The sequence below is a fragment of the Culex quinquefasciatus genome, chromosome 3, assembly GCF_015732765.1.
Source record: "Culex quinquefasciatus strain JHB chromosome 3, VPISU_Cqui_1.0_pri_paternal, whole genome shotgun sequence".
Classification (NCBI taxonomy): domain Eukaryota; kingdom Metazoa; phylum Arthropoda; class Insecta; order Diptera; family Culicidae; genus Culex; species Culex quinquefasciatus.
The window spans coordinates 84,784,389-84,812,377 of NC_051863.1; the positions used below are offsets into that span (position 1 = coordinate 84,784,389).

Consider the following 27,989-nt stretch of genomic DNA (forward strand, 5'->3'; position numbering starts at 1 on the left):
CCTGAGAAGGCTGTCTCCACCACGAAATCTACGAAAGACCGAGCCAGTGATGAAGCCGTCTCGATTCCCGGAACACACACCTGTGGCAGGCGCGGTAAACAGTTCCGGCGGATGAATTGTCCCTTTTCTTTCAAAAGGAAAACAAAACAAACTGCTCGAATGGTTTGACAACGAGAACTGTCATTTGCTTTTGACAGTTCTCGCTGTCAAAAAAATCGAGCAGTCTGATGCGAGATCGCAACAAAAGGTAATGGCCTATCTACAATCACTTAGCTTAGACTGTCTGCAGCGCGAAGTTTTATAATTGTTTCAAATTGCGAGCAGTTTTAAATTTTTAGAACTGGCGGAAATGAAACTAGAACACGGTGCTCGCAACGCGCTGCTCTAAATGTTGTTTCAAAAAATGCTTTTAATTGTGTGCGTCTGATTATCAACACAGCATCATAGTGTGTGTGTGTAAGAATACGTGGATATCTCTATATATCTGATTTTTTTTTGAAACTGAGTTCTATTCCAGTTCCAAATCGTCTCACGTTTGAAACAAACTCGTCGAGCAGTTTTATTCCGGTTTCAAAATACTGCTCGAAAAATAAAACTGCAACTCCGCGTTGCGGGTGGTCTGTTTTAGTTCTATTTGAAAAATGAAACAGCTAGAACAAAGTAGAGCCGCGTTGCAACCAGTCTTAGAATAGTTAAGTAAAGTAAAACTTAGAAAATGTACACAACTTACGGCCGTCATCCACAATCAACTTAGAAAATTTGCTGGGCTGATATACGTTGCTATGCAGTTGTTTGTTTACCTTTGATATGGAAACGTCAACTTACCGTAGATTTTGAAATTTTCCAAACCATACGTCAAGTTTCTAATTTTATTCCTTTTCATTGTAGAAGATCAGATTCATTTCCATTGATTCAAACTCCTAAGCTAAGTGAAATTTTCTAAGTTAAGTGATTGTAGATAGGCCATAAGCCAAAAAGCAAGTTATCGCGGTTAACGCGAGTTAAAGCAAGTTAAAGCGGAAAAGCAAATGTTAGCGCTGCAAAGGTTTGAAAGGGGAGCTTTATCGCTCGGTGAACGCAGGAGTGACGCCCCCCTCGTGATAAATCCCAGTTTTTTTGTCTGTCAACAAAACGCTCGACAAACTCGCGTTCGCAGTAGGCAGCGCACAAAACTAAAAAAGGAAAACCAAAACAAATCCTACACTCAAAGTCAGAAGTATCCTCAAAAGGGTACTTTCAATCCTCTAAAAGAATACTTTTTATCCTTTTTAAAGTTCACCCGGCGTCACCCTTTTAAAAGGGTATGTCAAATTCAGTACATTTTCGATACCCTTTTAAGACTGGTATGCAGATCGGAAGGAACGCAAAACTCCATATAAAAAAACGCCCAAGAAACGGTCAAGGAAAGGGTCACGAAAAGATTTTTCTTAAGCGGTACGCAGCTGAAAAGTTACAGAAACGGAAAGATTCCGTTTGACGTTTCTTCACGCGGTGCTTGTTTGTTATCGAGGTTTTTAAGCGCAGATGGCGTTTGAATGGTGAACGCCCGAAATGTCAAAATCACGCAGTGGTACCAACATTACGGAACAAGTGTGCCATGGCATGACAGCCACATTTTTTTTCTAATGTTGGTGCTACTGCGCGATTTTGACATTTCGGGCGTTCACCATTCAAACGCCATCTTCGCTTAAAAACCTGGATATGTTTTGATGAAAAAATCAAAGAATTGTAATTTTTCTTTTTGAATGCGACTGATAATTACAAAGGTTTAATAATTTTGTATTGGATACAGTCATCCCACATATTCGGAACGGTTTCCAGATCGGCCAATGTTCAAAAAATCATAGCAAATCGATAATTGAACTAAATCATTCGCTTTTACCTTCATTTGAAAGCTTTTCTTGCGATCTTTCGAATGCTGTATCGAAAATCTGCAAATTTTAACTTTTATATAAAGTTTTTGAAGAATTACTTTGACCCTTGAAATCCACAAATTCGGAACACTTTTGTCTTACGAATGTAAACAAACTTTGGATCTCTCCAGGAGTACATATTTATTACCAAATAATGACTTCACACACTGAAACCAATGAAACTCAAGCTTAGTGATGTTTTATACATGGTTTGATAACTTTTTTGTGAAAATATCAGTTAAATTCAGGTGTTCCACAATTGTGGGAGGCACAATAACATCCCACAATTATGAAACAGGCCATTTGGAGGCAGTGTTTTGCTGCTCTGCACAAAATAGTCTTGGAATGAAGTTTTTTGCTCAAAAAGTACTACTTTTACTAGTAAGGTCGACAGAAAAGCTACTTTTGGCATGCTATTGACAAATTATCATCAAAGTGTTCCGAATTTGTGGGTGTTCCGAATATGTGGGATGACTGTATAATAATATTTAAAATTCCCGCCGAATCTCAAAATGCAGGATAATGAAATTAAAAGGACAGATTTAGTTTTTTGGTCGAAATGGAGTAAAAAGAAAGAAGTTGTCTTTGTAGATGTCGGCCATCGTGTCACCAACTATTTATTGCTAGTACCAACCAGCTACCTCTGGATTACGAGTCCCCTGCGCTGTCCGATTGATCCACACTCGCAGGACCAAAATGAAGTAAATCAGAGTGAAATTAAACTTGACAATGATCATACAAATAGGGGAAAGTGGGGCAAGTGTAACAAGCTAAGGAAATACTCGTTATAACCAAATAAAAACGTTTAAAAATCTGTCTGATTTTTTAGAATCATCTTATTCATCTGAGTCTTTGATAGAACAAGTTTTTTAAAAAAATCTGTTTTTTAATGAAAAAAATTGATTTTAAAATTTTTGATCATTCGTACGTTCTACTCAACTAGTGGGGCAAGACGAACAACACGTTGGGGCAAGAGGAACAATGCATGAAACAACATGCTAATTTACTAACAATTGAACTGTTATCACTTAGATACATCAGATGAGGTTGTATTTGAAACGTTTCTTCCATTTTTAGATTAAAAAAATATTTTACTAAAAATTGGACCGTTTTTACGAAAAAAAATTTACTTAAATGATAAATAGTAAATTTTCATGATACTATTATATCGTGTAAGGACAATTTTTTTAACAACTGTTTATCAGTTTTTAAGAACTTTCATGTATTTTTTTCACAACAAAATATGTTGCTGCAGCAATTCAACTTTTTTTCCATACTAAAAATCCATATGGTACACTTGCCCCACCTGAACAAAATTTGTTAAAGCTCTCTACAAAAATAATCAAAAGATAAATCATACTTTATAATAGGTGCAAGTCATTGGTAGGGACACTACTGATCTAGGAAAAATAGCATTTTTATAAAATGAGCGTTAAAACGAACCCTAAGCCTTATTTTGTACTTTCCAAATATTATAAGGAAACAAAGGTTTTGAAAAACTTCTTTCAATCTTATGCCCCGTGGCGTTTACGTCGTTTTGGCGATTATGTGGTAGTAGAATCAGCTAATTGCACTGCTAGCAACAATTCCTCATACTGGAAATAATCAAAAATATAAAAATACGGCCTTACGAGCGATTGTTCATCTTGCCCCATATGGTCGTCTTGCCCCACCTTCCCCTATCTATGTTCTTACTGAAAATACAATAATAATCTGAATTTTTTAAATCCAACAAAACAACAAATAGAAAAATATAAAAAAAAACATTTCAGAACTACTTTTTTTAAATAATAAAGGAAATTTCAACAAAATTCTGAAATTTGGAAATTCAAAATTAAAAATATGCTCTATGCAGAATTGAATAATGATTTTAATATTTTTTTTATAAATTCAATAGCTCAGAATATTCAAATTCTAAACGAATGTATAAGTCGAAATTTCAAAAGTTTAAAAAATCGGAATTATAGAAATTCGTAAATACAAATTTACGAAAACCTCGAAATTATAACAATCAAAAACTATATTTCATCCAAAAATTAAAAAAAGAATTTAGAAATTTAAGAAATTTAAGAATTTAAGAATTCAAGAATTTAAGAATTTAAGAATTTAAGAATTTAAGAATTTAAGAATTTAAATTTAAGAATTTAAGAATTTAAGAATTTAAGAATTTAAGAATTTAAGAATTTAAGAATTTAAGAATTTAAGAATTTAAGAATTTAAGAATTTAAGAATTTAAGAATTTAAGAATTTAAGAATTTAAGAATTTAAGAATTTAAGAATTTAAGAATTTAAGAATTTAAGAATTTAAGAATTTAAGAATTTAAATATCGGAAGAATTTAAGAATTTAAGAATTTAAGAATTTAAGAATTTAAGAATTTAAGAATTTAAGAATTTAAGAATTTAAGAATTTAAGAATTTAAGAATTTAAGAATTTAAGAATTTAAGAATTTAAGAATTTAAGAATTTAAGAATTTAAGAATTTAAGAATTTAAGAATTTAAGAATTAAGAATTTAAGAATTTAAGAATTTAAGAATTTAAGAATTTAAGAATTTAAGAATTTAAGAATTTAAGAATTTAAGAATTTAAGAATTAAGAATTAAGAATTTAAGAATTTAAGAATTTAAGAATTAAGAATTTAAGAATTTAAGAATTTAAGAATTTAAGAATTTAAGAATTTAAGAATTTAAGAATTTAAATTTAAGAATTTAAGAATTTAAGAATTTAAGAATTTAAGAATTTAAGAATTAAGAATTTAAGAATTAAGAATTTAAGAATTTAAGAATTTAAGAATTTAAGAATTTAAGAATTTAAGAATTTAAGAATTTAAGAATTTAAGAATTTAAGAATTTAAGAATTTAAGAATTTAAGAATTTAAGAATTTAAGAATTTAAGAATTTAAGAATTTAAGAATTTAAGAATTTAAGAATTTAAGAATTTAAGAATTTAAGAATTTAAGAATTTAAGAATTTAAGAATTTAAGAATTTAAGAATTTAAGAATTTAAGAATTTAAGAATTTAAGAATTTAAGAATTTAAGAATTTAAGAATTTAAGAATTTAAGAATTTAAGAATTTAAGAATTTAAGAATTTAAGAATTTAAGAATTTAAGAATTTAAGAATTTAAGAATTTAAGAATTTAAGAATTTAAGAATTTAAGAATTTAAGAATTTAAGAATTTAAGAATTTAAGAATTTAAGAATTTAAGAATTAGATCGAAGAATTTAAGAATTTAAGAATTTAAGAATTTAAGAATTTAAGAATTTAAGAATTTAAGAATTTAAGAATTTAAGAATTTAAGAATTTAAGAATTTAAGAATTTAAGAATTTAAGAATTTAAGAATTTAAGAATTTAAGAATTTAAGAATTTAAGAATTTAAGAATTTAAGAATTAAGAATTTAAGAATTTAAGAATTTAAGAATTTAAGAATTTAAGAATTTAAGAATTTAAGAATTTAAGAATTTAAGAATTTAAGAATTTAAGAATTTAAGAATTTAAGAATTTAAGAATTTAAGAATTTAAGAATTTAAGAATTAAGAATTTAAGAATTAAGAATTTAAGAATTTAAGAATTTAAGAATTTAAGAATTAAGAATTTAAGAATTAAGAATTTAAGAATTTAAGAATTTAAGAATTTAAGAATTAAGAATTTAAGAATTTAAGAATTTAAGAATTTAAGAATTTAAGAATTAAGAATTTAAGAATTTAAGAATTTAAGAATTTAAGAATTTAAGAATTTAAGAATTAAGAATTTAAGAATTTAAGAATTTAAGAATTTAAGAATTTAAGAATTTAAGAATTTAAGAATTTAAGAATTTAAGAATTAAGAATTTAAGAATTTAAGAATTTAAGAATTTAAGAATTTAAGAATTTAAGAATTTAAGAATTTAAGAATTTAAGAATTTAAGAATTTAAGAATTTAAGAATTAAGAATTAAGAATTTAAGAATTTAAGAATTTAAGAATTTAAGAATTTAAGAATTTAAGAATTAAGAATTTAAGAATTTAAGAATTTAAGAATTTAAGAATTTAAGAATTTAAGAATTTAAGAATTTAAGAATTTAAGAATTTAAGAATTTAAGAATTTAAGAATTTAAGAATTTAAGAATTTAAGAATTTAGAATTTAAGAATTTAAATTTAAGAATTTAAGAATTTAAGAATTTAAGAATTTAAGAATTTAAGAATTTAAGAATTTAAGAATTTAAGAATTTAAGAATTTAAGAATTTAAGAATTTAAGAATTTAAGAATTTAAGAATTAAGAATTTAAGAATTTAAGAATTTAAGAATTTAAGAATTTAAGAATTTAAGAATTTAAGAATTTAAGAATTAAGAATTTAAGAATTTAAGAATTTAAGAATTTAAGAATTAAGAATTTAAGAATTTAAGAATTTAAGAATTTAAGAATTAAGAATTAAGAATTTAAGAATTTAAGAATTTAAGAATTTAAGAATTTAAGAATTTAAGAATTTAAGAATTTAAGAATTTAAGAATTTAAGAATTTAAGAATTTAAGAATTTAAGAATTTAAGAATTTAAGAATTTAAGAATTTAAGAATTTAAGAATTTAAGAATTAAGAATTTAAGAATTTAAGAATTAAGAATTTAAGAATTTAAGAATTTAAGAATTTAAGAATTTAAGAATTTAAGAATTTAAGAATTAAGAATTTAAGAATTTAAGAATTTAAGAATTTAAGAATTTAAGAATTTAAGAATTTAAGAATTTAAGAATTTAAGAATTTAAGAATTTAAGAATTTAAGAATTTAAGAATTTAAGAATTTAAGAATTTAAGAATTTAAGAATTTAAGAATTTAAGAATTTAAGAATTTAAGAATTTAAGAATTTAAGAATTTAAGAATTTAAGAATTTAAGAATTTAAGAATTTAAGAATTTAAGAATTTAAGAATTTAAGAATTTAAGAATTTAAGAATTTAAGAATTTAAGAATTTAAGAATTTAAGAATTTAAGAATTTAAGAATTTAAGAATTTAAGAATTTAAGAATTTAAGAATTTAAGAATTTAAGAATTTAAGATTTAAGAATTTAAGAATTTAAGAATTTAAGAATTTAAGAATTTAAGAATTAAGAATTTAAGAATTTAAGAACTTTAAGAATTTAAGAATTTAAGAATTTAAGAATTTAAGAATTTAAGAATTTAAGAATTTAAGAATTTAAGAATTTAAGAATTTAAGAATTTAAGAATTTAAGAATTTAAGAATTTAAGAATTTAAGAATTTAAGAATTTAAGAATTTAAGAATTTAAGAATTAAGAATTTAGAATTTAAGAATTAAGAATTTAAGAATTTAAGAATTTAAGAATTTAAGAATTTAAGAATTTAAGAATTTAAGAATTTAAGAATTTAAGAATTTAAGAATTTAAGAATTTAAGAATTTAAGAATTTAAGAATTTAAGAATTTAAGAATTTAAGAATTTAAGAATTTAAGAATTTAAGAATTTAAGAATTTAAGAATTTAAGAATTTAAGAATTTAAGAATTTAAGAATTTAAGAATTTAAGAATTTAAGAATTTAAGAATTTAAGAATTTAAGAATTTAAGAATTTAAGAATTTAAGAATTTAAGAATTTAAGAATTTAAGAATTTAAGAATTTAAGAATTTAAGAATTTAAGAATTTAAGAATTTAAGAATTTAAGAATTTAAGAATTTAAGAATTTAAGAATTTAAGAATTTAAGAATTTAAGAATTTAAGAATTTCAAATTAAAACAATACATTGTTTTCACTGCTCAATGACTGAAAGCCGAAAACCAAATCCAAAATTGTAGAGTAACAGTCGAGAGCATAACTACTGAATTTCAAATGTTTAGATTTTTAAAATTTCAGGTTTTAAAATTCTATAGAATTTTAGAATGATGATCTGTTTTCCTTGAGAATTAGTGACGGCTTCACCTGAATAGTAAGCAATTACCATATTAGTCCTACATTTTTACTAGGGCGTCCAATTTTCCCGGGTTTTGAATTTCCCGGGAAACGGGAAAAATATTTTTGGAATCCCGGGAATTCCCGGGATCCCGGGAAATTTTTGAATCAGTAATAAAATCTATGTTTCATTATATTTGTTATGTTTTCAAGCTTAAATTCATAGAATTAGCTTAATAATATCAAATGGTGATAATCCTTTCACTTCAATCTAAACAAAGACGACAAGTTTTTTTTTTTTTAAAAAGGTCCAATAAGCTTTTGTCTTCCATGTGTTTATAAAACTTATTTAAAAAAAACTTTGGAATTCTTTTAATATTTTTTTATGATATGACTAAAACAGCTTAAAAAATTTATTTTATATGTCTAAAAAACAAAAAAAAAAACGACAATAAATAAAATGATAACAGTCAATATAAAATTTTAGATAAGTTTTGAATTCATTGTTCTATATAAAACATATTTTACAAATTATCTTCAAGTTACTACCGCCAACCGAGGGAAAATCAGAATTACAGTCTAAATATGTACAGGAGATTTTAGAGCAATACATTTGGAAGTACATTTTTTTGTTCTGTTCCTGTTTTAACCGAAGTCATCCAAAACGTCATGCAATTATTTTTTGCTTTAATAGCTGTATTTATTCGTTACATTTGTACTTATTTGCCCAAGATGCCGGTTTTTGATTATAAATACGTAAATATATCCAGTCTTAAAAAAAAATAATAGAGAAAAAATTTAATGCACTAGGCACCTGTTAATTAAAATTATAATATTTTTTCCAAAAAAGCCAATTTAATGCTGAGATTTGCTTAATACAAATTTTAATTCATTTTATTGTTCTACTAATTTCAGAACCAAATCTGAATTTCCAGACCAAAATATGATTTTTTTTTCAATTTCGGGAATTCCCGGGACAAATTATAGAAAATCCCGGGATTCGGGAATTCCCGGTTTTGGAAAAATCCCGGGATTTTTGTCCCGGGAATTCCCGGGATGGACGCACTAATTTTTACCAGTGAATCAAGATTTTGCCTTTGGTCCAATGTCCATACAAAAATGTTTTCAAAATACAAATTCAAAAGACGCTTACTGAAAAGTGTTCTGATCGATACGATTTCTTTGACAAAGTTATGCAGTCCAGCCTCGATTATCCGAAGGTTTCTATGAGACTTTGGGGTTCTATGTGGACTTCCGATAATCGTATCAAATTTTTGTTTTGTTTTTTTTGTATTTTGTTACCTTGAACAAATTCAAGTTCTGCAACTCCATTTTATTAAAATTCAAATGGTTGATTGTCATCCAAGTACATTTTCCTTATGAACGCCATGGACCATTTCCGAGATGTCCTTCCAAAATGAAAAATTTCGATACCAATATTGACAGGTTTTGCCCTGATCAGATATTGGCCACTTCGGTTGTTCCGGAGAACCAGTTCCGGAGTGGCCAGTGGCCACCAAATTATTTCGGTGGACCCATTCTGAGATGCCCTTCCAATATGAAGAATTTTCATACCAACATTGACTAGTTTTCTTCTGATCAGATATTGGCCACTTCGGTGGTTCCCCGGAGGACATTTAGAACCGGTTCCGGAGTGGCCACCAAATTATTTTGGTGGACAATTTTTGAGATGTCCTTCCAAAATGAAGAATTTCGATACCAATATTGACTGGTTTTGCTCTTATCAGATATTGGCCACTTCGGTGGTTCCCCGGAGGACATTCAGAACCGGTTCCGGAGTGGCCAGTGGCCACCAAATTATTTCGGTGGACCCTTTCTGAGATAGGTGGGAAAGTTATCCTACAGATGGTTATCCTAGGAATAATTTATAGCGCTATGGCGGCCATCTTTATGGCATGCGGGATAACTTGTCATGGTAATCCCAGGAACAATTTTTAAGAGAGATTCCAAAAATTCAAAAAAACGAGCAATTAACATTACCTGGACATGTTTCTTGGCAAAACATACTGCCCTACATTCCTGGAGTATGAAAATTTGGATGTGAATGAAAAAAAATCCATAAATATTTGAACTTCGAATATTTTAATTCAAATGTTCAATAAATTTGACAATCCTTCTGGAATGGGACTCTGGGTCATTTCCTGGACATGTATTTAGGCAAAACTTGTTGCCCCATATTCCTTGAGCATAAAAATACAACTTGGCATGAGGCCATGTGGAGAAAAAAAATTCCAGAAATATTTGAACTTCGAATATTTTAATTCAAATATTCAATAAATTTAAAAATCCTTCTAGGATGGGACTCTGGGTCATTTCCTGGACATGTATTTAGGCAAAACTTGTTGCCCCACATTCCTTGAGCATAAAAATACAACAACATCAAAAATGCTTGGCCAGAATAAGGTCGAGATCCAATCTTAAACGTTGCAAGATTTTATTTTCATCACTTTCAACACATTTTCATCGCTTCCGACACATATCAAAGTATGTGCTTTTTTGTTAGAACGCTAGCAAATCGTATTTTACTCTTTCGATACAACAGATGCTGGTGGGGGTACAACCTAACGCCTTATTACTGGATTTTAGAAGGTCCAAGATTAGCTGTAGTTTTGGTAAGTTAAAACGTGAGGTTCAAAATCTACAAAAAAAACTAAGTTTGTATTGTTTTGTTGCAGTTAAATTTCATATTTTTACTAAACATTATAAGGGTGTTGATCGTGAAATTGCGACAAAGTCACACAAGTGATGTGGAGCAAGTACGAAAAGCGGTTCGGGCTGCTGTCGTGCTAGTACCATTATTGGGAATAACCAACATCCTCAACATGACCGAGGCTCCTCTGGACAGAACAGCACTGGAATTTGCCTTGTGGTCGTATGTGACGCACTTTCTTACCTCGTTCCAGGGGTTTTTTATCGCCTTGCTGTATTGCTTCCTGAATGGAGAAGTATGGATTTTTATAGCAATTTTACATTTTTGCATTGTGCATTTAACAATTTATCAACTTACAGGTCCGTGTTGCGTTGATGAAAAGTCTGAGTGTTTACCTCTCCATTCGCGGTCATCATGACTGGCCAGTTAGGCGACCATCAATGTTCTCGGCTGCGTACGGCACTGCGCCGGAAACAGAGGCGCCGCACGCAGCCGATTCAAATCGGTAATCAGTTCTAATTTGATCAATTCTGCAAAGCTTCTACATTTTCTTTTCCAGTAATAACCAAACTAGAGCAGGCAACAGACGTTGGATAACGTTCTGTTTTCGAGTACAAAAGGATACCAATCAACCAGCACCTGAGCCAGCCCCTCCCGAGTCAGTTGTGTTTGACATTTCAGATTAATGATAATATTTTGCTTTTATTTTTCCTAAGTAGTATTATTAGAATAAAAATGTATGTCCTATCCTTCTGTTGATACTCAAAGATACAAGAAAATCTTTTTTGCATTGGAAAGTAACAACAGATTAGTTTAAAATAGACTTTACTTCGCCACTTATCAAAGAGGCCAATTATGCATAATAAAATACAACACCTGTGTTTCATGTATTATTTTACCCGTGGAATTAGTACGTTTGATTTTTTTTCCACTTTTGATCAGGATTTACGTATAAAATAATAATCAATAATATTTTAACAATAACATTTTTTCTTTCCAGAACAAGTGTATGATGTCTGCTAAGCATTCACACCTTACTAACCTATAGCTTTATAACGCCGTGACATATATAGCCGTAAATCCTACTTAATCGAGCTTTATAAAGGCTGCAAATTAACAGTGATGTTAGACAAAGAATTTATACATGTAAGGAAATAAAAGATGTATTATTTTTATAAGATGTAAAAGGGGCGAAGAAACTGAAACAAAAACATGCCAATGTTTTTTACTTTACAAATCAAATCACAAGTTTTATAAACGCAACAATGGAAAGAAATTCAATAATTCACTCAATTGTTTTGTACAAAATGGAATGCGGTAGCTTACTAGTGCTTTATGATCAAATTCATTATATGTACAAAATGATCAAATTACAAACTTCGAAGATACACAAAAATCTTCTGAGATATCCAAAAATCTTCGTTGCAAAGTAAATTAAATTAATTAAACGCTACTTCAAATAAAATGATTTTTTTATTTCATCCGAATTCCATCGTCAATGCTATGAAATGTAAAGACAGAGCGGTGGGAGGCGAGGGAGGAATGGTACTGCTCACTATGGTACATTCGGTGGCCAAGTTTCAAAAAAATCGTCACTTCAAAATGTTTTTTGTTATTTTTTATCGATAGTAAACATTTAATCAAGAAAAATCCAAAATTTCAAAGCATTGTGTGAGTTGGTTACGGAGTTAGACGCCATCCAAAAAGTACGTACACTCTTAGGGTGGGAGGGGGAGCGGGGTATCGTAGATGTGACAAGATGTGACGAACGGGGGGAGGAGGGGGTTTACGAGACTGTGACGTCACACTACGTTTTTTATGACTACATAATATTAATTCGAAATGTACACAATTAAATTAAATCCTCTTTTATAAATTTGTTTGCTTACTATTATTTAGAAGTATCACATTTTAATTGATTATATAGTAGGGTGACAAAATAAAAAAAATCGGCATCAGAGATACCCTCTGACTCGATTCCTAATGCAAAAATAAGTATCTGTGCCAATTTTGAGCCATATCTGTTAAGGCTAAGGGGTCGCTTTTCATCGTTGAAGTTTATATGGGGAAAATCACGAAAATGTATGGGGAAAAACATCGTTTCAGTAATTTTCTGCTATGAGGCGCAGGTCTCGCCCAAAATTGTCCAAGTGTGAGATTCTTGTAGGAAATTTAATTCCCTACAACTTTGTCGAAGGGTGCAAAACGATCCGAGTTGATCCTGATTTTTGGTGATTTTTCTAGAAAAAAATATTTTCCTAGATGCTTCCTATATACCCCTTGTATACTTTCAAGTATATAAGCCGATTTCTTTTCATCATTTTTTCTCATCAGGATCAACTCGGATCGTCTTGCACCCTTCTACAAAGTTGTAGTTAATTAAATTTCCTACAAGAATCTCACAATTTGGGGCGAGACCTGCGCCACCTGCTGCAAAAATTGGCACATTTACTTGTTTTTGCCTAAAGAATCGATCCAGGGGGTATCTCTTGCGAATTCCCGAAATTTTCAATTTTTCTTGTCACCCTATTATATAGTCACATTTTTTTTTATTCAGCTGGAATTTCAATATTTTGCAAATTCTTGCTCGATAAAAATAAATGCTTTGAAGGCAGGGTCTCGGGGCAAGACAGTGAGCAAGGGAGTCACTCTTACCCAGTCACGAAATATTCTAGCAGAGCTGGTTCTATCAGAATCCTGCTAGAACGGTGAAACATTTCTGCTAGAATGCTCTAAGAATATCCAGCTCTCTAAGAATTCTGCTAGAATCTTGCTAGAACATCGTGACTGGGTATTACTCTACGTTCCTCCCGTTTCCTCTACTTTGCTCCCGTTGCTCTGAAATTTGACTTTTGACAGTTTCCCATCTCATTCTTCTCGGTTGCTCTACATTCCTCCCGATTCCTCCCGATTGCTCCCGTTTGCTCTCGGTTGCTCTGGCCCAGTCACGGCGTTCTCACAAGATTATTACAGAATTCTAGCAGAGCGAAAATATTCTTACTAGAACTGTGCCATCATTCTGCCAGATCTTTGCAAGCATTCTCAAAGAATTCTAGCTCAGATGCAATAACCGGTTCTAGCAGAAACGGCGAAATCAACCGGTTCTGCTAGAATCCTGATAGAATGCTGCTAGAACTATTCTGACAGGCCAGCTGCTAGATTTCTGTAAGAATCCTGCTAGAATGAGCTGGCACGATTGCTCTGCTAGAATCCTGCTAGAATTTGGTTAGAATAGAACGGATAGGATTTTTTGGGTGAAAAGGTTTGTTTGTTTGTTTGAAATTATCTTTATTTAAAAATCATCTCTTACAACACGGTTTTGTTTCAATTCAATTCAATTCGGTTTTATTTGTGAATAATCAATTTACAATGAGTTCATTTAGGTGCACAACAGAGTTTTGGTGTTCCTTTCAGCTGTGATTTACGTCGTAATTCAATCGAAAAATTATTACTTATAACTATGGAATAGACAAGAGTAAGAAAAAGTTTTCAAAAAACTTACAGAAAGACAACACGGTTTTAAAGAGGCACTTTTCACATTTTCACTTAAACACTTTAAATTCCACGTTTTCAGGTGGGATTGAAGCAAACACTTTCTCAGGTCTGTTCCGTGGAGGAACATTTCGGTCGTGCAGTTTTCCCGGATGCGTGTGGTCATCGACGACATCTCCGGTGCTGTGCTCACCGGCCTCCGAAAAACAGTGATCTGGATTTCTCGTTTCGGGAACATTCCGAGTCCCATCGGAAAAATTCATCTGTGAATTTAAAAGCAAAATGCTGTATATTGTAGGTTGATTCGAGTTACTTAAATTAATTTTACTTACCAAATTAGGCAGTCTCCATTCAAGGCAAGATTCAGCGTAAGAAAAAATGAACTTGCTTGGCCAAGTTCAATGACAAGATGGTAGATGCGGAAATCACATTCTCCCCAAAGCGGTTTGGCGGAAATGACATCATTTTCGACAGATTTTGCTCTGTCAGAATTTGATTACAAAATTCTAACACAATTCTTACAGGTTTCGCTCTGTGAGAATATTCTAGCAAAATTCTAACAGAAGTCTGGCAGGCCTGCTAGAATCATTCTAGCAGGATACTAACAGAACGACTTCTGCTAGAAATTTCCGTGACCGGGTGTGTGCGTGCAACATGCAGTTAAACTTTTCAAAGTGCCATGGTAGTCTTCACAGCATCTTCATAGAAAGTTTAACTCCATGTTGCACACACTCTCACTTTCAATTTCTCGATAGAGATATCTAAGCCCGATCTCACGCACACTAGCCTACCATTTGTTTTTGCTGGTGGGTAGGGTACAAATTTTAACCTAAACACCCTTCGTGTACAAACACGCAATACATGCGCACGAAGATAACTCTATCGAGAAATTAAAAGTGAGAGTGTGTGCGTGCAACATGGAGTTAAACTCTATGAAAACCCTTGGTAAGCATCACAGCAACTGCACAGAAAGTTTAACTCCATGTTGCGATTTGACAGCTCGATAGAGACATATTTTTGTTTTCACTGTGTGCAGTTTGCGCGCGTTATCAATCTCAATCACCCAAGATGGCGGTCTTTAGCATCCCCTGGGCAGAACTGTCAGCTATCACCACTGACGAACTGACGTGCCACCCCATACACTGAAAGAAACCAACATAGCAAATTCATGTGTTTTTCACGTGAGCGTCTTTAAAAAACAACACGATAAAATCACATGCTGTTCCTATGACTCACATATGATTTGCATGTTGAATGGATGAGAAAATCATTTGAAATCAGCTGATCGCTGGCGAAAAACATTTCATTATTGTATCGCATGGTGTTCACTTTGGATTCAAATGAATTTCCCTTCGATTTGCCCCATTTGACTTTTCCCATGATTTTTAAGTGAAAAACACGTTAGATTGAAATGTGTTGATTTTGAATGTCGAGCGTTGAACTTTTGCCTATAAATCAAGATGGTTAAGAGTGCAGACGAGAATTAGCTGTTAATTTTTGCTCCTGCAATTGTTGAAGTTTAAGGCGCAGGATCATGCAAAGAAGACTTGTCGTTTTGTAAATTATATTTGAGGTAAGTCCTAATTAATGACTGTGATTTATTTCTTATTCAATCATGAATATTTGTTGTATTTACAGATGAACATTAAGAAATCTACATCAAGAAGATGATTACTGAGCAGAGAATTGGAACATCGGAACAAAGGTTCTATCATCGGCCTCTTCACCAAGAGGATGTTCCCTCAAGCCGGAGATCTTTACAATCGTCGTTCAATCCGGCGGGTTGGTGGCCGGGATGTGTCTTAGAAGTACTTTTGATTCAAGAACGCAGATTTTAGACCATGACCGCAATTACAGTGATTTTTATTGGGAATAATAGTTTGTGAAGAATCATTGCCTTAAAGAATGTAAAAAATCTATTAAAATTTTAAAAAATGTTTTTTTTTAAACTGCATAAATATCACATTTCTAAACTATTCTCGCATGGTTTTCATAAGAAAAACATGTGGATTATATTAGCAATTCATTCAAATTTGAAGTGAACAGCACTTCAAAATCAAGTGCGAAGTCACACGAAACTAACGTGATTTGCACTTGAAATGAATACGGCGCACGATTGAAAAATTTTCAAGTGTTTTTCACATGACATTCACATGCAAAGTAGTATGGGGTAGATTCATGTGGAAAACATTTGACATTGCTATGTCGGTTTCTTTCAGTGTTGGAAGTGTTTGCAAACTTAAAAGGTGGTTGCCAACAATCGTTGTCCAATCTGTTTCTGTACAATCTGTAGAAAAGACAGGTAAATAAAAAGAGAGTTGTTGGCTGTCAAAATTACTTGTTTGTCATAAACAGTAAATTATTTTAAACAACTGAAAAGGTTTCTTAATAGCATAATTTTTTTGTTATAAATTGAATAACATTTTTACGAAAACATGGAATTTTTGGGAGGTAACACTCAAAAAGATAATGTTAGAGCAGCATGTAAAAAATGTGGATACCCTGGGCATTTAACGTTTCAGTGCCGAAACTATTTGAAGGTAATGTTCTAAACTTTTTTTTATTAGATCCTATATAGCGATTATTATAGCCTTCAAACTGTGGTTGACTATTGATTAAATATATTGATAAACTCAATTTATGTAAGCAGATTGAAATTGTCTCTGCTGGCTACGTAACGAAGTGTGCAGGAGGGGGGGGGAGGGGGTCAGAATGGCCCGCCTAAGTAAAATGCGTCAAAAACCATCGAAAAACATACAAATTAATGAATTAAGTGTAGTAGGCTTATGGTTTGGGATGTTCCCTTTAATGTTGTTTACTTGGTTGATGAACATTTTTAGCTTAAAACTATTTTTGAGCTACTTAAAAAGTTTTTTCGGCTACTTTTCCTGGGTGCGGGCAGAATGGGCCACCTTAGAAAACAAGCAATTTTGTCTAATAAAACGTTGAAGGGAGAAAATAAATGATTAAAGGGACCTTTCTAACATACTTTCCAAGAAGTTAGACCACTTTAATGAACACTTTTATCACTTACCAAAACAAACATTTTTGAAAATAGTTTTAATATGTTGAAATTAGACACTATTTTTACAAATAAGCATCAAAACAACTTCAAAATCAACTAATGTTGCATTAAACGTGATTTGTGAACCTACTCGGAGCGACATAATCCATTTAACCAAAATTTCATAACTTTTAATTGTTTTTGGCAGGAAAAGGGTGGTCCATTCTGCCCCCAAGTGGATTTTATTTTAACACCAAGCCTCAAAATTTATTTAAAGTTCCGTTGTAGTTTGATTACCTTCGTAATAGCTCCTGGTAATATCATAAACATTGAACAAACTTTTTCAAACAATCTAACTTTCGAGAAAGCTTTTTTAAGAACCTCAAAATAAACAACATTTGCGTGGTTTTGTCAATAAATTTACATTTTTGCTCATAATTCGATAAATAAAATGAATTCAAACGTGGTTTTCGGTGAGTTGATGTTACTTGACGTCCTTTATAAGACCCTTGCCTTACAGTTGGTTTAAATCCATTCTAAAGCCCAAAACCAAGGGTGGCCCATTCTGCCCCCCTGCCCCTATAATAATTCCCACCTTGCCTGCTCGGACACTTTCCTAATTTTCTGAGGTTTTGCGAAGAATTGTTTAGTTTTTCGTCGTTGCTTGCTTTTCAATTTTAGCAACCTCAACCAAGTTTGGACAGCTTCTCAGGGTAGGGAGCAAAATGGCCCGCCTAAGTAAAATGCACCAAAAACTATAGAAAAAACATACAAATATATGAATTCATGTTCCCTTCAATGTATACTTGGTTGATGAAAATTTTTAGCTTAAAACTATTTGTGAGCCACTTTAAAAATGTTTTTTCGACTACTTATCAAGGTTGCGGGAAGAATGGGAAAACAAGCCATTTCGTCTAATACATCGTTGAAGGGAGACAAGAAATGACTTAACGGAACTTTCTAACATAGTGTCTATGAAGTTAGACCACTTTAATAAAAATAGTCACTTACCAAAACACACATTTTTGAAAATAGTGTTAATATGTTGTAACAAGACACTATTTTTACAAATAATCATCAACACAACTTAAAAAAATCAACTAATGTTGCATTAAGAGCGAGTTTTTCACCAATGTGTAACAGGTCGTATCGATGTGCTCCGACTTGAATGAAACTTTCAGCGTTTGTTTGTCTATACATGAGATGAACTCATGACAAATATGAGCCCTCTACGACAAAAGGAAGTGGGGTAAAACGGGCCTTAAAGTTTGAGGTCCAAAACCATAATAAATCTTAAAATTTCCGTAAAGCTTCATCAATTCCAACTCTCTTAGATGCAGGGCTGCGGAGTCGGGTCATGTTTCAAACGACTCCGACTCCGACTCCAGCTTTCTGAGATAAGCCGACTCCGACTACGACTCCGTCTCCGGCTTTCAGCTCGAACCGACTCCGACTCCGACTCCAACTCCGGCCTACAAACTCTAGCCGACTCCGACTCCAGCTTTCAACAAATGGTTAGAAATTTTTTCGACCTCATTTTTCGAATTTTTCGACCTCATTTTTCGAATTTTTCGACCTCATTTTTCGAATACAATCGAATTTGTAATCGAAAAGTACTTTACAATTTTTTTTTATTAAGTTTACCGTTTTAAAAATATAGTATTCAAAGTTAAATATTGTCCGAAAAATTCCGTTTTTTTTTCGAAAATAGTGTCCATGATTGTTCATTCCTGAAAATATCTTTATCGAAAAGTTCAGAAAATTTCCTACTATTTCGTCTAAGAAGATTTGACCACTTGTTGCTGAGATAAAGCGGATAAAAGAAACAGGAAAATTGATTTTTTTAAGTCTAACCCAAACAACCCTCCATTTTCTTATGTCTATATATCAGCAGTCCGATTTTCAATATTGAAAAATGAAACATTCGTGAAATTTTCCGATCTTTTCGGAATTTTTTTTTTTAATGAATACTAACATTTTAATAGGGCCAAACATTCAATATTTTTAGAAATGGACAATCATGGACACTATTTTAAAAATTAAAAAACCGGATTTTTCGGCAAAATTTTGCTTTGAATGGATATATTTTTAAAACGGTGTACTTACTCTAAAAATGTGTAAAATACTTTTCGATGGCAAATTCGATTTTACATCAATAATTAGGTCAGAAAATGTTAAGTACAAGTTTTCAATTTTTACATAAATCACTATTTAAAAAAAATCATGACTCGTCGGCAAAGTTTTGGTTCATACTTCAGGATGGCTTGATGCAGGGTTTTGTCCCCTGAAAAAAAAAAACAAAACAAAAAACTCAAAAATTTAAAAATTTAGTTTTTTTTTAAATTTATTTTTTTGTAAATAAAACGTAATTAAAAATCACCAAATGTTTTGTCCGTGTACCTGTTTTTAATAGTTTTCACAATATCTACAACTTTGCCGAAGACACCAAAACAAATAAAAAAATTCTTGAAAAGTTAAGTTACAGATTTCCGAATATTTACGTACCATTTTTATATGAACTTCTGCCAAAATTGTATTGAGATAACTATGAGTGAACCATTGACACAAAATTGCTTCTTGTGGGAAGGCCCCATAAAGTTTGAGTCAAATAGCAAAAAAAAAAACAAAAATAAAAAGGTTGAAATCGGCCGATTTCATAGAGAATTGCTCATCTGATAAATCTATTTTAAAAAAGAAAAATGGCAACGCAATGCATGCGACTTTAAAAACAATTAAAAATAAGAAGTTTTATGAATTAACCTGCATTAAAACAAATACTAAACAATAAAAAAAAGATTATTTTTGTTGAATTTTAGATAACTCCGACTCCGACTCCGACTCCAACTCCGGGTTATCAGGAATTTTCGGCTCCGACTCCGACTCCGACTCCAGCTCGTAAAATTTAGCCGACTCCGACTCCAGCTCCGACTCCAGCTGTTCGAGTTTTGACGACTCCGACTCCAGGTCCCTAAAAAGACCCGACTCCACCGACTCCAGCTCCGATTCCGACTCCGACTCCACAGCCCTGCTTAGATGCATTCCAAAGGTCTTGTGAAGCACTTTAAAATGAGCCATAGACATCCAGGATTGGCTTAACTTTTTCTCGTACCTTTTGCAAATTACTGTTAAAAATAGATTTTTTTAAAACCTTAATATCTTTTTGCAACAGCCTCCAACACCCATACTCCCGTAGGTCAAAAGTTAGGGAATTTCATGGACTATAAGCCTTTTTGGCCAATCGCAATTTTACCTATAGTTTTTCGATTTTTCTATAATAAACATTTTACAACGTTAGTTTTGTCCTGTAGGCTTCCATAGCGGCACGTTTTGGTCTCAATTTTGACATATTCGGAATCCTTGGAAAATTTCACGTTAATTAGAAGTATTGGAGTTTAAAATGTAATGTAAAAAATAATTCAATAAAACATTTTTGAAAAAAGAAATAGATCTTATTTACCATGTGATCAATACGTCAAATGGTGTATCAAGTAGGCGAAAACCTGTTTTACCCCTAATCCGACAAATTGTTAAAAATGTTTTAATTCATTCTAAAGGGCATTTTTTCCAATCAAATTTACAACTCCAATACTTCTAACTAACGTGAAATTTTCCGAGGATTCCGAATATGACAAAATTGCGACCAAAAAGTGCCGCTATGGAAGCTACAGGACAAAAAAACTAACGTTGTAAAATGTTTGTTATAGAAAAATAAAAAAAAAACGATGAGAAAAACTGCGATTGGCCAAAAAGTTAATACCGTAGGCTTATAGTCCATGAAATTCCCTAACTTTTGAACCATAGGAGTATGGGTGTTGGAGGCTGTTGCAAAAAGATATTAAGGTTTAAAAAATCTATTTTTAACAGTAGGGGAACAGCATCTAATTCCAGCGTGCTTCTAATGTTGGCAGGTCAGTATTTTGACATTCAATTAATGCTAATTAATAGCGTTTTCATCTGAAATCGAGTGATAAATAGCAAAATTAGTTGTTTGAATAGTGAAAATCAGCAAATTGGATGGAGTTAGGAGCGAGTGCTTAACCTGCCGAGAATTTCCCCTAATTTGCAAAAGCTTTGAGAAAAAGTTAAACCAATCCTGGATGTCTATAGCTCATTTTGAAGTGCTTCAAAAGACCTTTCGAATGCATCTTAGATAGTTGGAATTGATGAGGTTTTACGGAAATGCGAGCAATTTTAAGATTTGTTATGTTTTTTGGACCTCAAACTTCAATGCCCGTTTTACCCCACTTCCCTTTGTCGTAGAGGGCTCATATTTGGCATGAGTTCATCTCATGTATAGACAAACAAACGCTGAAAGTTTCATCCAAATCGAAGCACCTCGATACGACCTCTAGAACAAACCGAGCAATATTTACAAAAACTGCCTCTTAAACGTGATTTGTGAAGCTAAGTAAAAAGTAAATCTTTCCCTGTTCCTGAGGGGAACACCCTTGAAGAGTATCGGGGCCGGCATTTACAAAGCGGATTCAGTGGCAGTTACATTATCAACTTAATGTTAACATGTTAAGGTTAATGTTAACATTCCATAAGTCGCTTCCTAAGGTGTCCTGATAAGGTCCAGTTTGTGACGATACACTACCTTCCCTTTACTAAGCAATCGATTCCAGAAGGGAAAAGATCACCGAGCCGGGATTTGAACCCCGATCTACCGCTTACGAGGCGGAAGTTTTACCACTGGGCTACGTGGCTCGGTCCAGTGAAGCTACCAGGAGTGAAATGAAGCTACCAGGAGTGAAATAATCCATTTAGCTCATATTTCGTAACTTTTGATTGTTTTTATAAGGCAGGAAAAAAGTGGTCCATTCTGCCCCTAAGTGTGTTTTAAATTTAACACTCCCACCACCAAGCCTCTAAATGATTTGAAGGTTCCGTTATTGTTTGTTTACCTTGGTAGTAACATAATAAGCATTGAACAAACTTTTTAAAACAATCCAACTTTTCAGAAAGTTTATTTAAAAACTTTGAAATAAACAACATTTGCGAGGTTTTGTCAATAAATTTACATTTTTGCTCATAACTTGAAAAAAAAAATACAATGATACAATTTAAGCGTCGTTTTCGGTATGGTGATGTTATTTGACGTCCTCTATAAGATCATTGCCTTACAGTTGATCTAAATCCATTCTTAAGCCCAAAACCAAGGGTGGCCCATTCTGCCTTAAACGTGCTGTCCCTATTCAGACTGTAGTCCCGATTCGCCCCCACATGACGGAAGTTCATTCTATTTGAACAGTAGTCTTAAATTTGAACTCTACGCAGAATTATTCATTCTTAACTACAAATGTAGAACGCCTATTGTCAGTTCAAAAATTTGTTTAACATCTTTTTCTAGATCGGAGCAAACCAGCAGACCGTTGTGACAGATAAAAGGTCCAGTAGTGAATCACCGTCGGAGCTGTATTATTTGACCCTGCAGGAGCTGAGACGCCAGGAGGAGGCACGCGAGGAGAAAAAGCGAAAGAAGGCTGTCAAAAAGAGAAGAAAAGTTGAAACGCAAGCGTCGAAAATCGAGTTCGGCTAGTTCCGGCGACGATAGCGATTCGTCAGACGAACGCCACCGTAGCCGAAGTAAGAAGCGTCGGAAGGAGAAGAAAAATAAATCCAAGAGCAAGAAAAATACCATAAAAAGCTCATTCGAGCAGCGATAGTGATTGAACGGGATGTTTTTTTAATCCAGGATTTAAAATAAATAGCAAACTTTAACTAAGATTTTATTATTTTGTGTTTAGGCTTTTATTATTTCAATAACATTTGAATGTGTACGAGCATTAAACATAATGTGGATCTCCTAACACCATCAGTCCTTAATTGCGGCTTTAATCTCGTTCAGCAGCATTGATCCCACCACCATTTTGTCACAGTTGACCGTTAAGGTATATTCGGAAGATGCTTTCAGCTGTAGCACAATCAGCACCAGACTCTTGGAACTCATCGTTTGGGCTGCAAACAGCCACTGATTTTCGTCTGTGCTTGGAATATTGGCCACATTGGCCACCTCGAAGATGCGCTGATGCAGGGACCGGTTTTGCGGGGATAAGTCGGCCGCTAAGGTCAAATTACACGAATGTTCCGTCATTCCACGGAGTTTGGCGCGTTCGGCAATGAAAAACGCTTCGGACATGATGACCGATCGGATCAATTCTCCAACGGGCGACTTAAGAGTAACGCTGCTTGTGCCGCGAATCGATTTTATCTCAAAGTTGGCCGGTTGAGTTGAATCGTTGAAGTCTAGTCCCAGAATTCCAGTCCAGCTTTGTTTCGGGTTGAGGATCTCGATCGGAGGAAATTCGTTGAGCGTCATACCCGCTTGCAGACCTTTCTGGCCGAGTTGAATGTCGGTGAGTTCCACATTGCCATGGTTGGTGAAAGTCAGCTCGATCGATATCATTTTTGCTGAATAGAGATGTGGAGCGCGTGTGAAACGAAACGCAATACCGAGCCCGTATCCATTAATCTTATTCAACAATTCACTGGATTTGGTAGGAATAAATGAAGGGCCAACTAAATCAACGACATCGTTCGAGCTAGCATTTTCAGGATGCGTGCCTACCATTGGAGTTAGAAAGCCGCCTAAAGACGGAGTCATAATCGGTCCCACCGGAGGAATGTCGTTCAGGTCTAGCAGAAGATCAAGATCATGTTTCTCGGCAGCTTTGTTCGGTACGTTGGGGACCTTTCCGGTTGTTTTGGCAACCTTGTTCGCTGCCCTCGATTTATTGTTATCCGCTTCTGAGCTTGCCCCACCGGAACTGTCCTCTTCACTGTACGAGCTGTAGCTATCGCTATCGCTGCTGCTATCCTCGCTTTCATCCTGTTCTGATCCGGAAGAAAGAGATTCAAAGTCATCTTTGGATTTTGAGACGCCGTCTACCTCGTTGTAAGATGTTTTTGATATAACGTTAGCAATTTCTGCTTCCGATTCTGACCCACTTCTAGAGCCTGATCCGGTAGAACCCGAGCTTGAATCCGAACTGCTTTCGTCCGCGGAAGAACTTTTGTCCGAATCCGAGTAGAAAGATTTCGTTTTCTGGCTCTTCTTGTCGTGCGTTCTTCCGTTGCCGCCGTTATCGTTCGCCCCAGCGTCGACCGTTTGCGTCGCATGACCGTACTCGGGCGATGGCGCCACATTGCGAACACTACTGTCCGGAGCAGTTTCGGGGAAAGGCGGGAGATCCTGATATCCATTGGCGGTCATGTTCAGATAGTGGGACAAGGATCCCAACTGGAAACGTTTCCTATCCAGATATTTGCTTTCGAGCGTTGGAGCAGGTTTTTCCGCTAGAAAAATATTCCGGGCGTTCTGGGCGAGACTTGTCGGTTTACTTCCCGTAGGTAGGATAAACTGTTTCAAAAATCTAGCACGATCTCTGATGTCGTAGTTTTGATCATACCGTGCCAAGTTGAACACGTACTGGCACAGTAATTCGGTCTGCTGTGGGTTGGTAAGATACAGTTTTACTGCCAAGTTGAGCACCTGCAGCTTCACAACGTCTTCTTCGTCAACGAACGATTTCGCCAGTTTTCGCAGCACGTCGGGGGCTATCTTCGGGACCTTATCGTTATACTCTCCTATAAGCCAGAGGATAGATGCACGTGCAGCAGGCACCTGAATAAAATCAAGCAGCTTCGCCATCTGGGAAATTATGTCAAAATGTTCCTCTTTCTGCGTCTGCAGCAGCTTTTTGATCACAACGACGCTTTCAGCAACGACGCATTCTGAAAATAAAAGCAAATTGGTTACACCGACCAACAAAATTTCTGCGCAGGCTCAACTTGAGGGGAAGCATGAACATTAAGGTCCCCAGAGACTCGTGCATTTTGAATTTTTTCAAAAATATTTAGTCAGGGCCGAATGGTTTTTCTCCAAAGTTTGTATAGAGAATTCGTGCTGTTCGCTACTCCTACATATTGCATGCAATTATTTGATTGTATGCAACAGCGACGAACCGCCCTAATTCTCCATACAAACTTTGGAGAAAAACCATTCGGCCCTGATTAAATATTTCGAAAAAAAAATCAAAATGCGCGTGTTTCTGGGGATCATGCCTCCCCCTCAATTTTGTAAATTTTTGTAGGTCAGTGTTATTATAGTGAGCGGAACATAATAAGTTACAACTTTACCATCCTTATTCGACAACAGATGAACAAGTCCACTTAAACACGTGTCCGTAACCTCAGTTATTGATGCAGCGCACCTTCCAATAGCTTGAATAGTCGAGGCAACAAAGTCCTTATCGTTACTGCTGATGTAAGTTTGAAACTCTCGCAGAATCACCGAGATACTAGTTTCCGTCGCCAGGTTCGTTAAAATGTCCAGCTTTAGCAGCTTTATGTGCGTCTGATCGCTGGATCTTACAAAGAACGACTTTAAATACTGCTCAAAAATCGTTTTCCTTTCCACAGACATGGACGCGATGCAAGTCAACACCACACTCTGGACCTCTTTGTGGCTTCGCAGCAAACGGATGAGTGCCTTGGCGACAATATTCACCTCGTTTTTTGGCGCAATGTGATGATACAGTTGGGCCACTGCCATCACCACCGACGCATTGCGGCTCTGGAGCAGTGGTTTCGCCTGGCGCAACAGCAAACGATGGTCAATGTCAAGGGAATAGGTCTTCTTTGGGGATTTCAACACACTCTTTGGCTGTTCCGACTCAGAAGAAGATTCGTCGTAGAATGGTTTATCGACCTCGTCATTATCATCATGAGGTAACTCCTTAAAGAAAACTTTTTTATTTTGCTTTTAAATTAGGTTTAGTTACTTACATCGACGTTGGGGTCAATGAACTGAGTCCTTGCGTAGCGCGTCAGCATATTGATGATTAACACCTGTCCCCATTCATCGACGTCCACTAGCAAATTGCACAACTTTCGGTAATTTTTATGGATTAGATCCGACCTCTCCGGACAAACCTCTTCGAACGCCATCACCGCAGATCCTACGACCAGTGTGGTCCGATCGGCAAGAAGTTTCTCAATCACGGTAATCAGTTCATCTTTTTGCTCTGGGTCCAAGTGATAGAGCTTCGGAATGGCGTGTGCAGCAGTTTTCCTTACGTACGGACTCATGTCCGACGCAGAGTCCCGGATCGCCAGCATCACGATTGAACAATCATCGATACGCGTATGCTGGAAAGCACCCTCAAAGCGCTGGCCCGAATCAACTGGTTTGGATCCTTCAGGGCCCGCTGGAAGGTGGAGATTGAAAGCAGGGCCAAATCCTGCTGCTCTTCGGCGTACCGAACCAGGTACACGTACACCAGCTTCTTCACTTCGATGTTTTTTGAGACGACATTCTTCACAACGGCCGGGAAAAGATCAGATGCATCTCGTCCCTTGGCTATCATCCCAATGATTCGCTTCATCGCTTCCAGCTTTAAGCTGTCTTTGCTACTGTCCAGCATTTGCTTAAGATCATCGTGTCTGTAATTTTTTATTGTTTAAAAAAAGTCTTATTAATCAAAATGATTTCTACATGACAAATAATTCAAATTGTTAAATGAAATATTGACCATTACACGGATTAACTTATAATTCACCGAGTTTTTTTCTGGCAGCACTGATTTCCAAAAGTTCTCAGAGTATGGTTACCCTCTTTCTCCCATATATGGTAGGTAAGTCCCTGGCAAAATATCAGCTTATTTGGTTGAAAACTGGTTTTAGTTTTTCAAAAATTATTATTTTTCAAAGTTTATGTCGCTCCCCTCTCTCCCCCTCCCTTCAAAATTGGTCTGAAAAATCAGGAAGCAAAAAATTTTTTCCAGAAACTTCAAAATTTGCATGAAATAGAAATAGAAAATCAACTGAAAACAATCTAAATTTTTTTTCCGCATTGATAATCAATTTAGCATGATTGGGCTTCATTAAAAATGTTTTGAATTTTTCCCAATGTACAGCACCGCAAAAAAATCAGAGTCGAGGGACATAAACTTCAAAAAATATTTGCAACGGCCTAGTATGGGAAATTAGAATGTTTGATCAGATCTGGTTAAAACGTTTACAACTTCTCTCTAAAACATTTTCCTCTAAGTCTACATTAGTACAGAGCAATATGTAGGTTCCGAAATACGAAATGACTGCGCCCCCTTTGCCAACATAGAATTTAAGAGCATATTTCATTTTCCCACCCAGACACTTACTTCTTGTAATCGGCATGGAAAAAGCCTCCCTCGTTTGCATATTCTACCACGTCACTGCGGTCATTACCGTAAGAATTAACCGCGGTCAACGCACTCACGCCGACTGCCGCAGAACCGGATGACAACATTTTAGGTTTTGAAATGCTTAAATTGCAACAATCAAAGGTTTTCAAATATATTTATTGGCAGCTAGAACAATTTGCTCCAGTTTTTTATTTTGGAAATTTCACTTTTTTATCTGACAGCTTCGATCCTGTCAACAATTAATTCAACGGCAACATTTCAAAAGGCATCATGTACATTTTGACACTATGTATCTGGGTTATTACATATCAAGGTTACTGTAAGACAGGTTGGGCCAAGGGTTGGGCTGTGTTTACAAGGCTGTATTGGTGCGAACACGCAGAAAAAAATAAAAAGACAGTTTTCGCATGAAAATTCAATTTTCGATTTTTTTTTATCTCCGTGCACAGTTGCCGACGAACCCAGTGACGTCACAGAGTTTGTTTTTCTTCGAAGTTCAGTGGCAAACGGGCGCTAATGGGTTGGTTTTGAGGAATCGGTAACGATATCCTGTCCCATACTGACTAAATTAGTCAGTAATCGTAATTAAAGGTAATTTCGAGAAGATAATCTTATCAGGGCATGTTTTAATTCAACCCTTCCTTCAGATCCAGCATCACCCACTCATCGTCGGCTGTGCCTGACCGTCGTCTCCGACTCGGACCGAACCACATATTCCGCGACAACAACGAGGACCGCGAATGCACCGAATACATAACGCGGCAGGACTCAGCACGGCGTGCACCAACTGCATCAAAACGGTTCACCTTATGACGAGTTCCGGAACTTGTGCCAAAACAATAGAGTTATCTAC

The 27,989-nt window shown here is 34.3% G+C and overlaps 3 protein-coding genes across 6 annotated transcripts in view; 2 read left to right on the forward strand and 1 right to left on the reverse strand.

Moving 5' to 3' along the window:
- The window catches only part of LOC6041861 (PDF receptor), a 93,934-nt gene extending 82,236 nt beyond the window's left edge, over positions 1-11,698 (forward strand). For 3 of the 4 annotated variants that reach the window (XM_038266181.1, XM_038266180.1, XM_038266182.1), the window contains exons 9-13: positions 10,349-10,418; positions 10,482-10,751; positions 10,816-10,961; positions 11,016-11,114; positions 11,457-11,698. In XM_038266181.1, coding sequence (XP_038122109.1) covers positions 10,349-10,418; positions 10,482-10,751; positions 10,816-10,961; positions 11,016-11,114; positions 11,457-11,469 — 598 coding nt within the window. In that variant the 3' untranslated portion in view covers positions 11,470-11,698. The other variant, XM_038266183.1, reaches the window with a different exon arrangement.
- Positions 11,699-16,256: 4,558 nt separating this feature from the next.
- LOC119770747 (protein SREK1IP1-like) lies at positions 16,257-22,684 on the forward strand. Its single transcript, XM_038266197.1, has 2 exons — positions 16,257-16,488; positions 22,303-22,684. The coding sequence occupies exons 1-2, from the start codon at positions 16,384-16,386 to the stop codon at positions 22,489-22,491; spliced, it is 294 nt and encodes a 97-aa protein (XP_038122125.1). The 5' UTR covers positions 16,257-16,383; the 3' UTR covers positions 22,492-22,684.
- Positions 22,675-27,371, reverse strand: LOC6041864 (AP-3 complex subunit beta-1). The gene is given in 5 exon segments (XM_001851011.2): positions 22,675-24,686; positions 25,092-25,689; positions 25,740-26,080; positions 26,083-26,396; positions 27,113-27,371. Coding segments are annotated over 5 exon segments (3,300 nt in total). The 5' UTR covers positions 27,241-27,371; the 3' UTR covers positions 22,675-22,767.
- Positions 27,372-27,989: the final 618 nt, after the last annotated feature.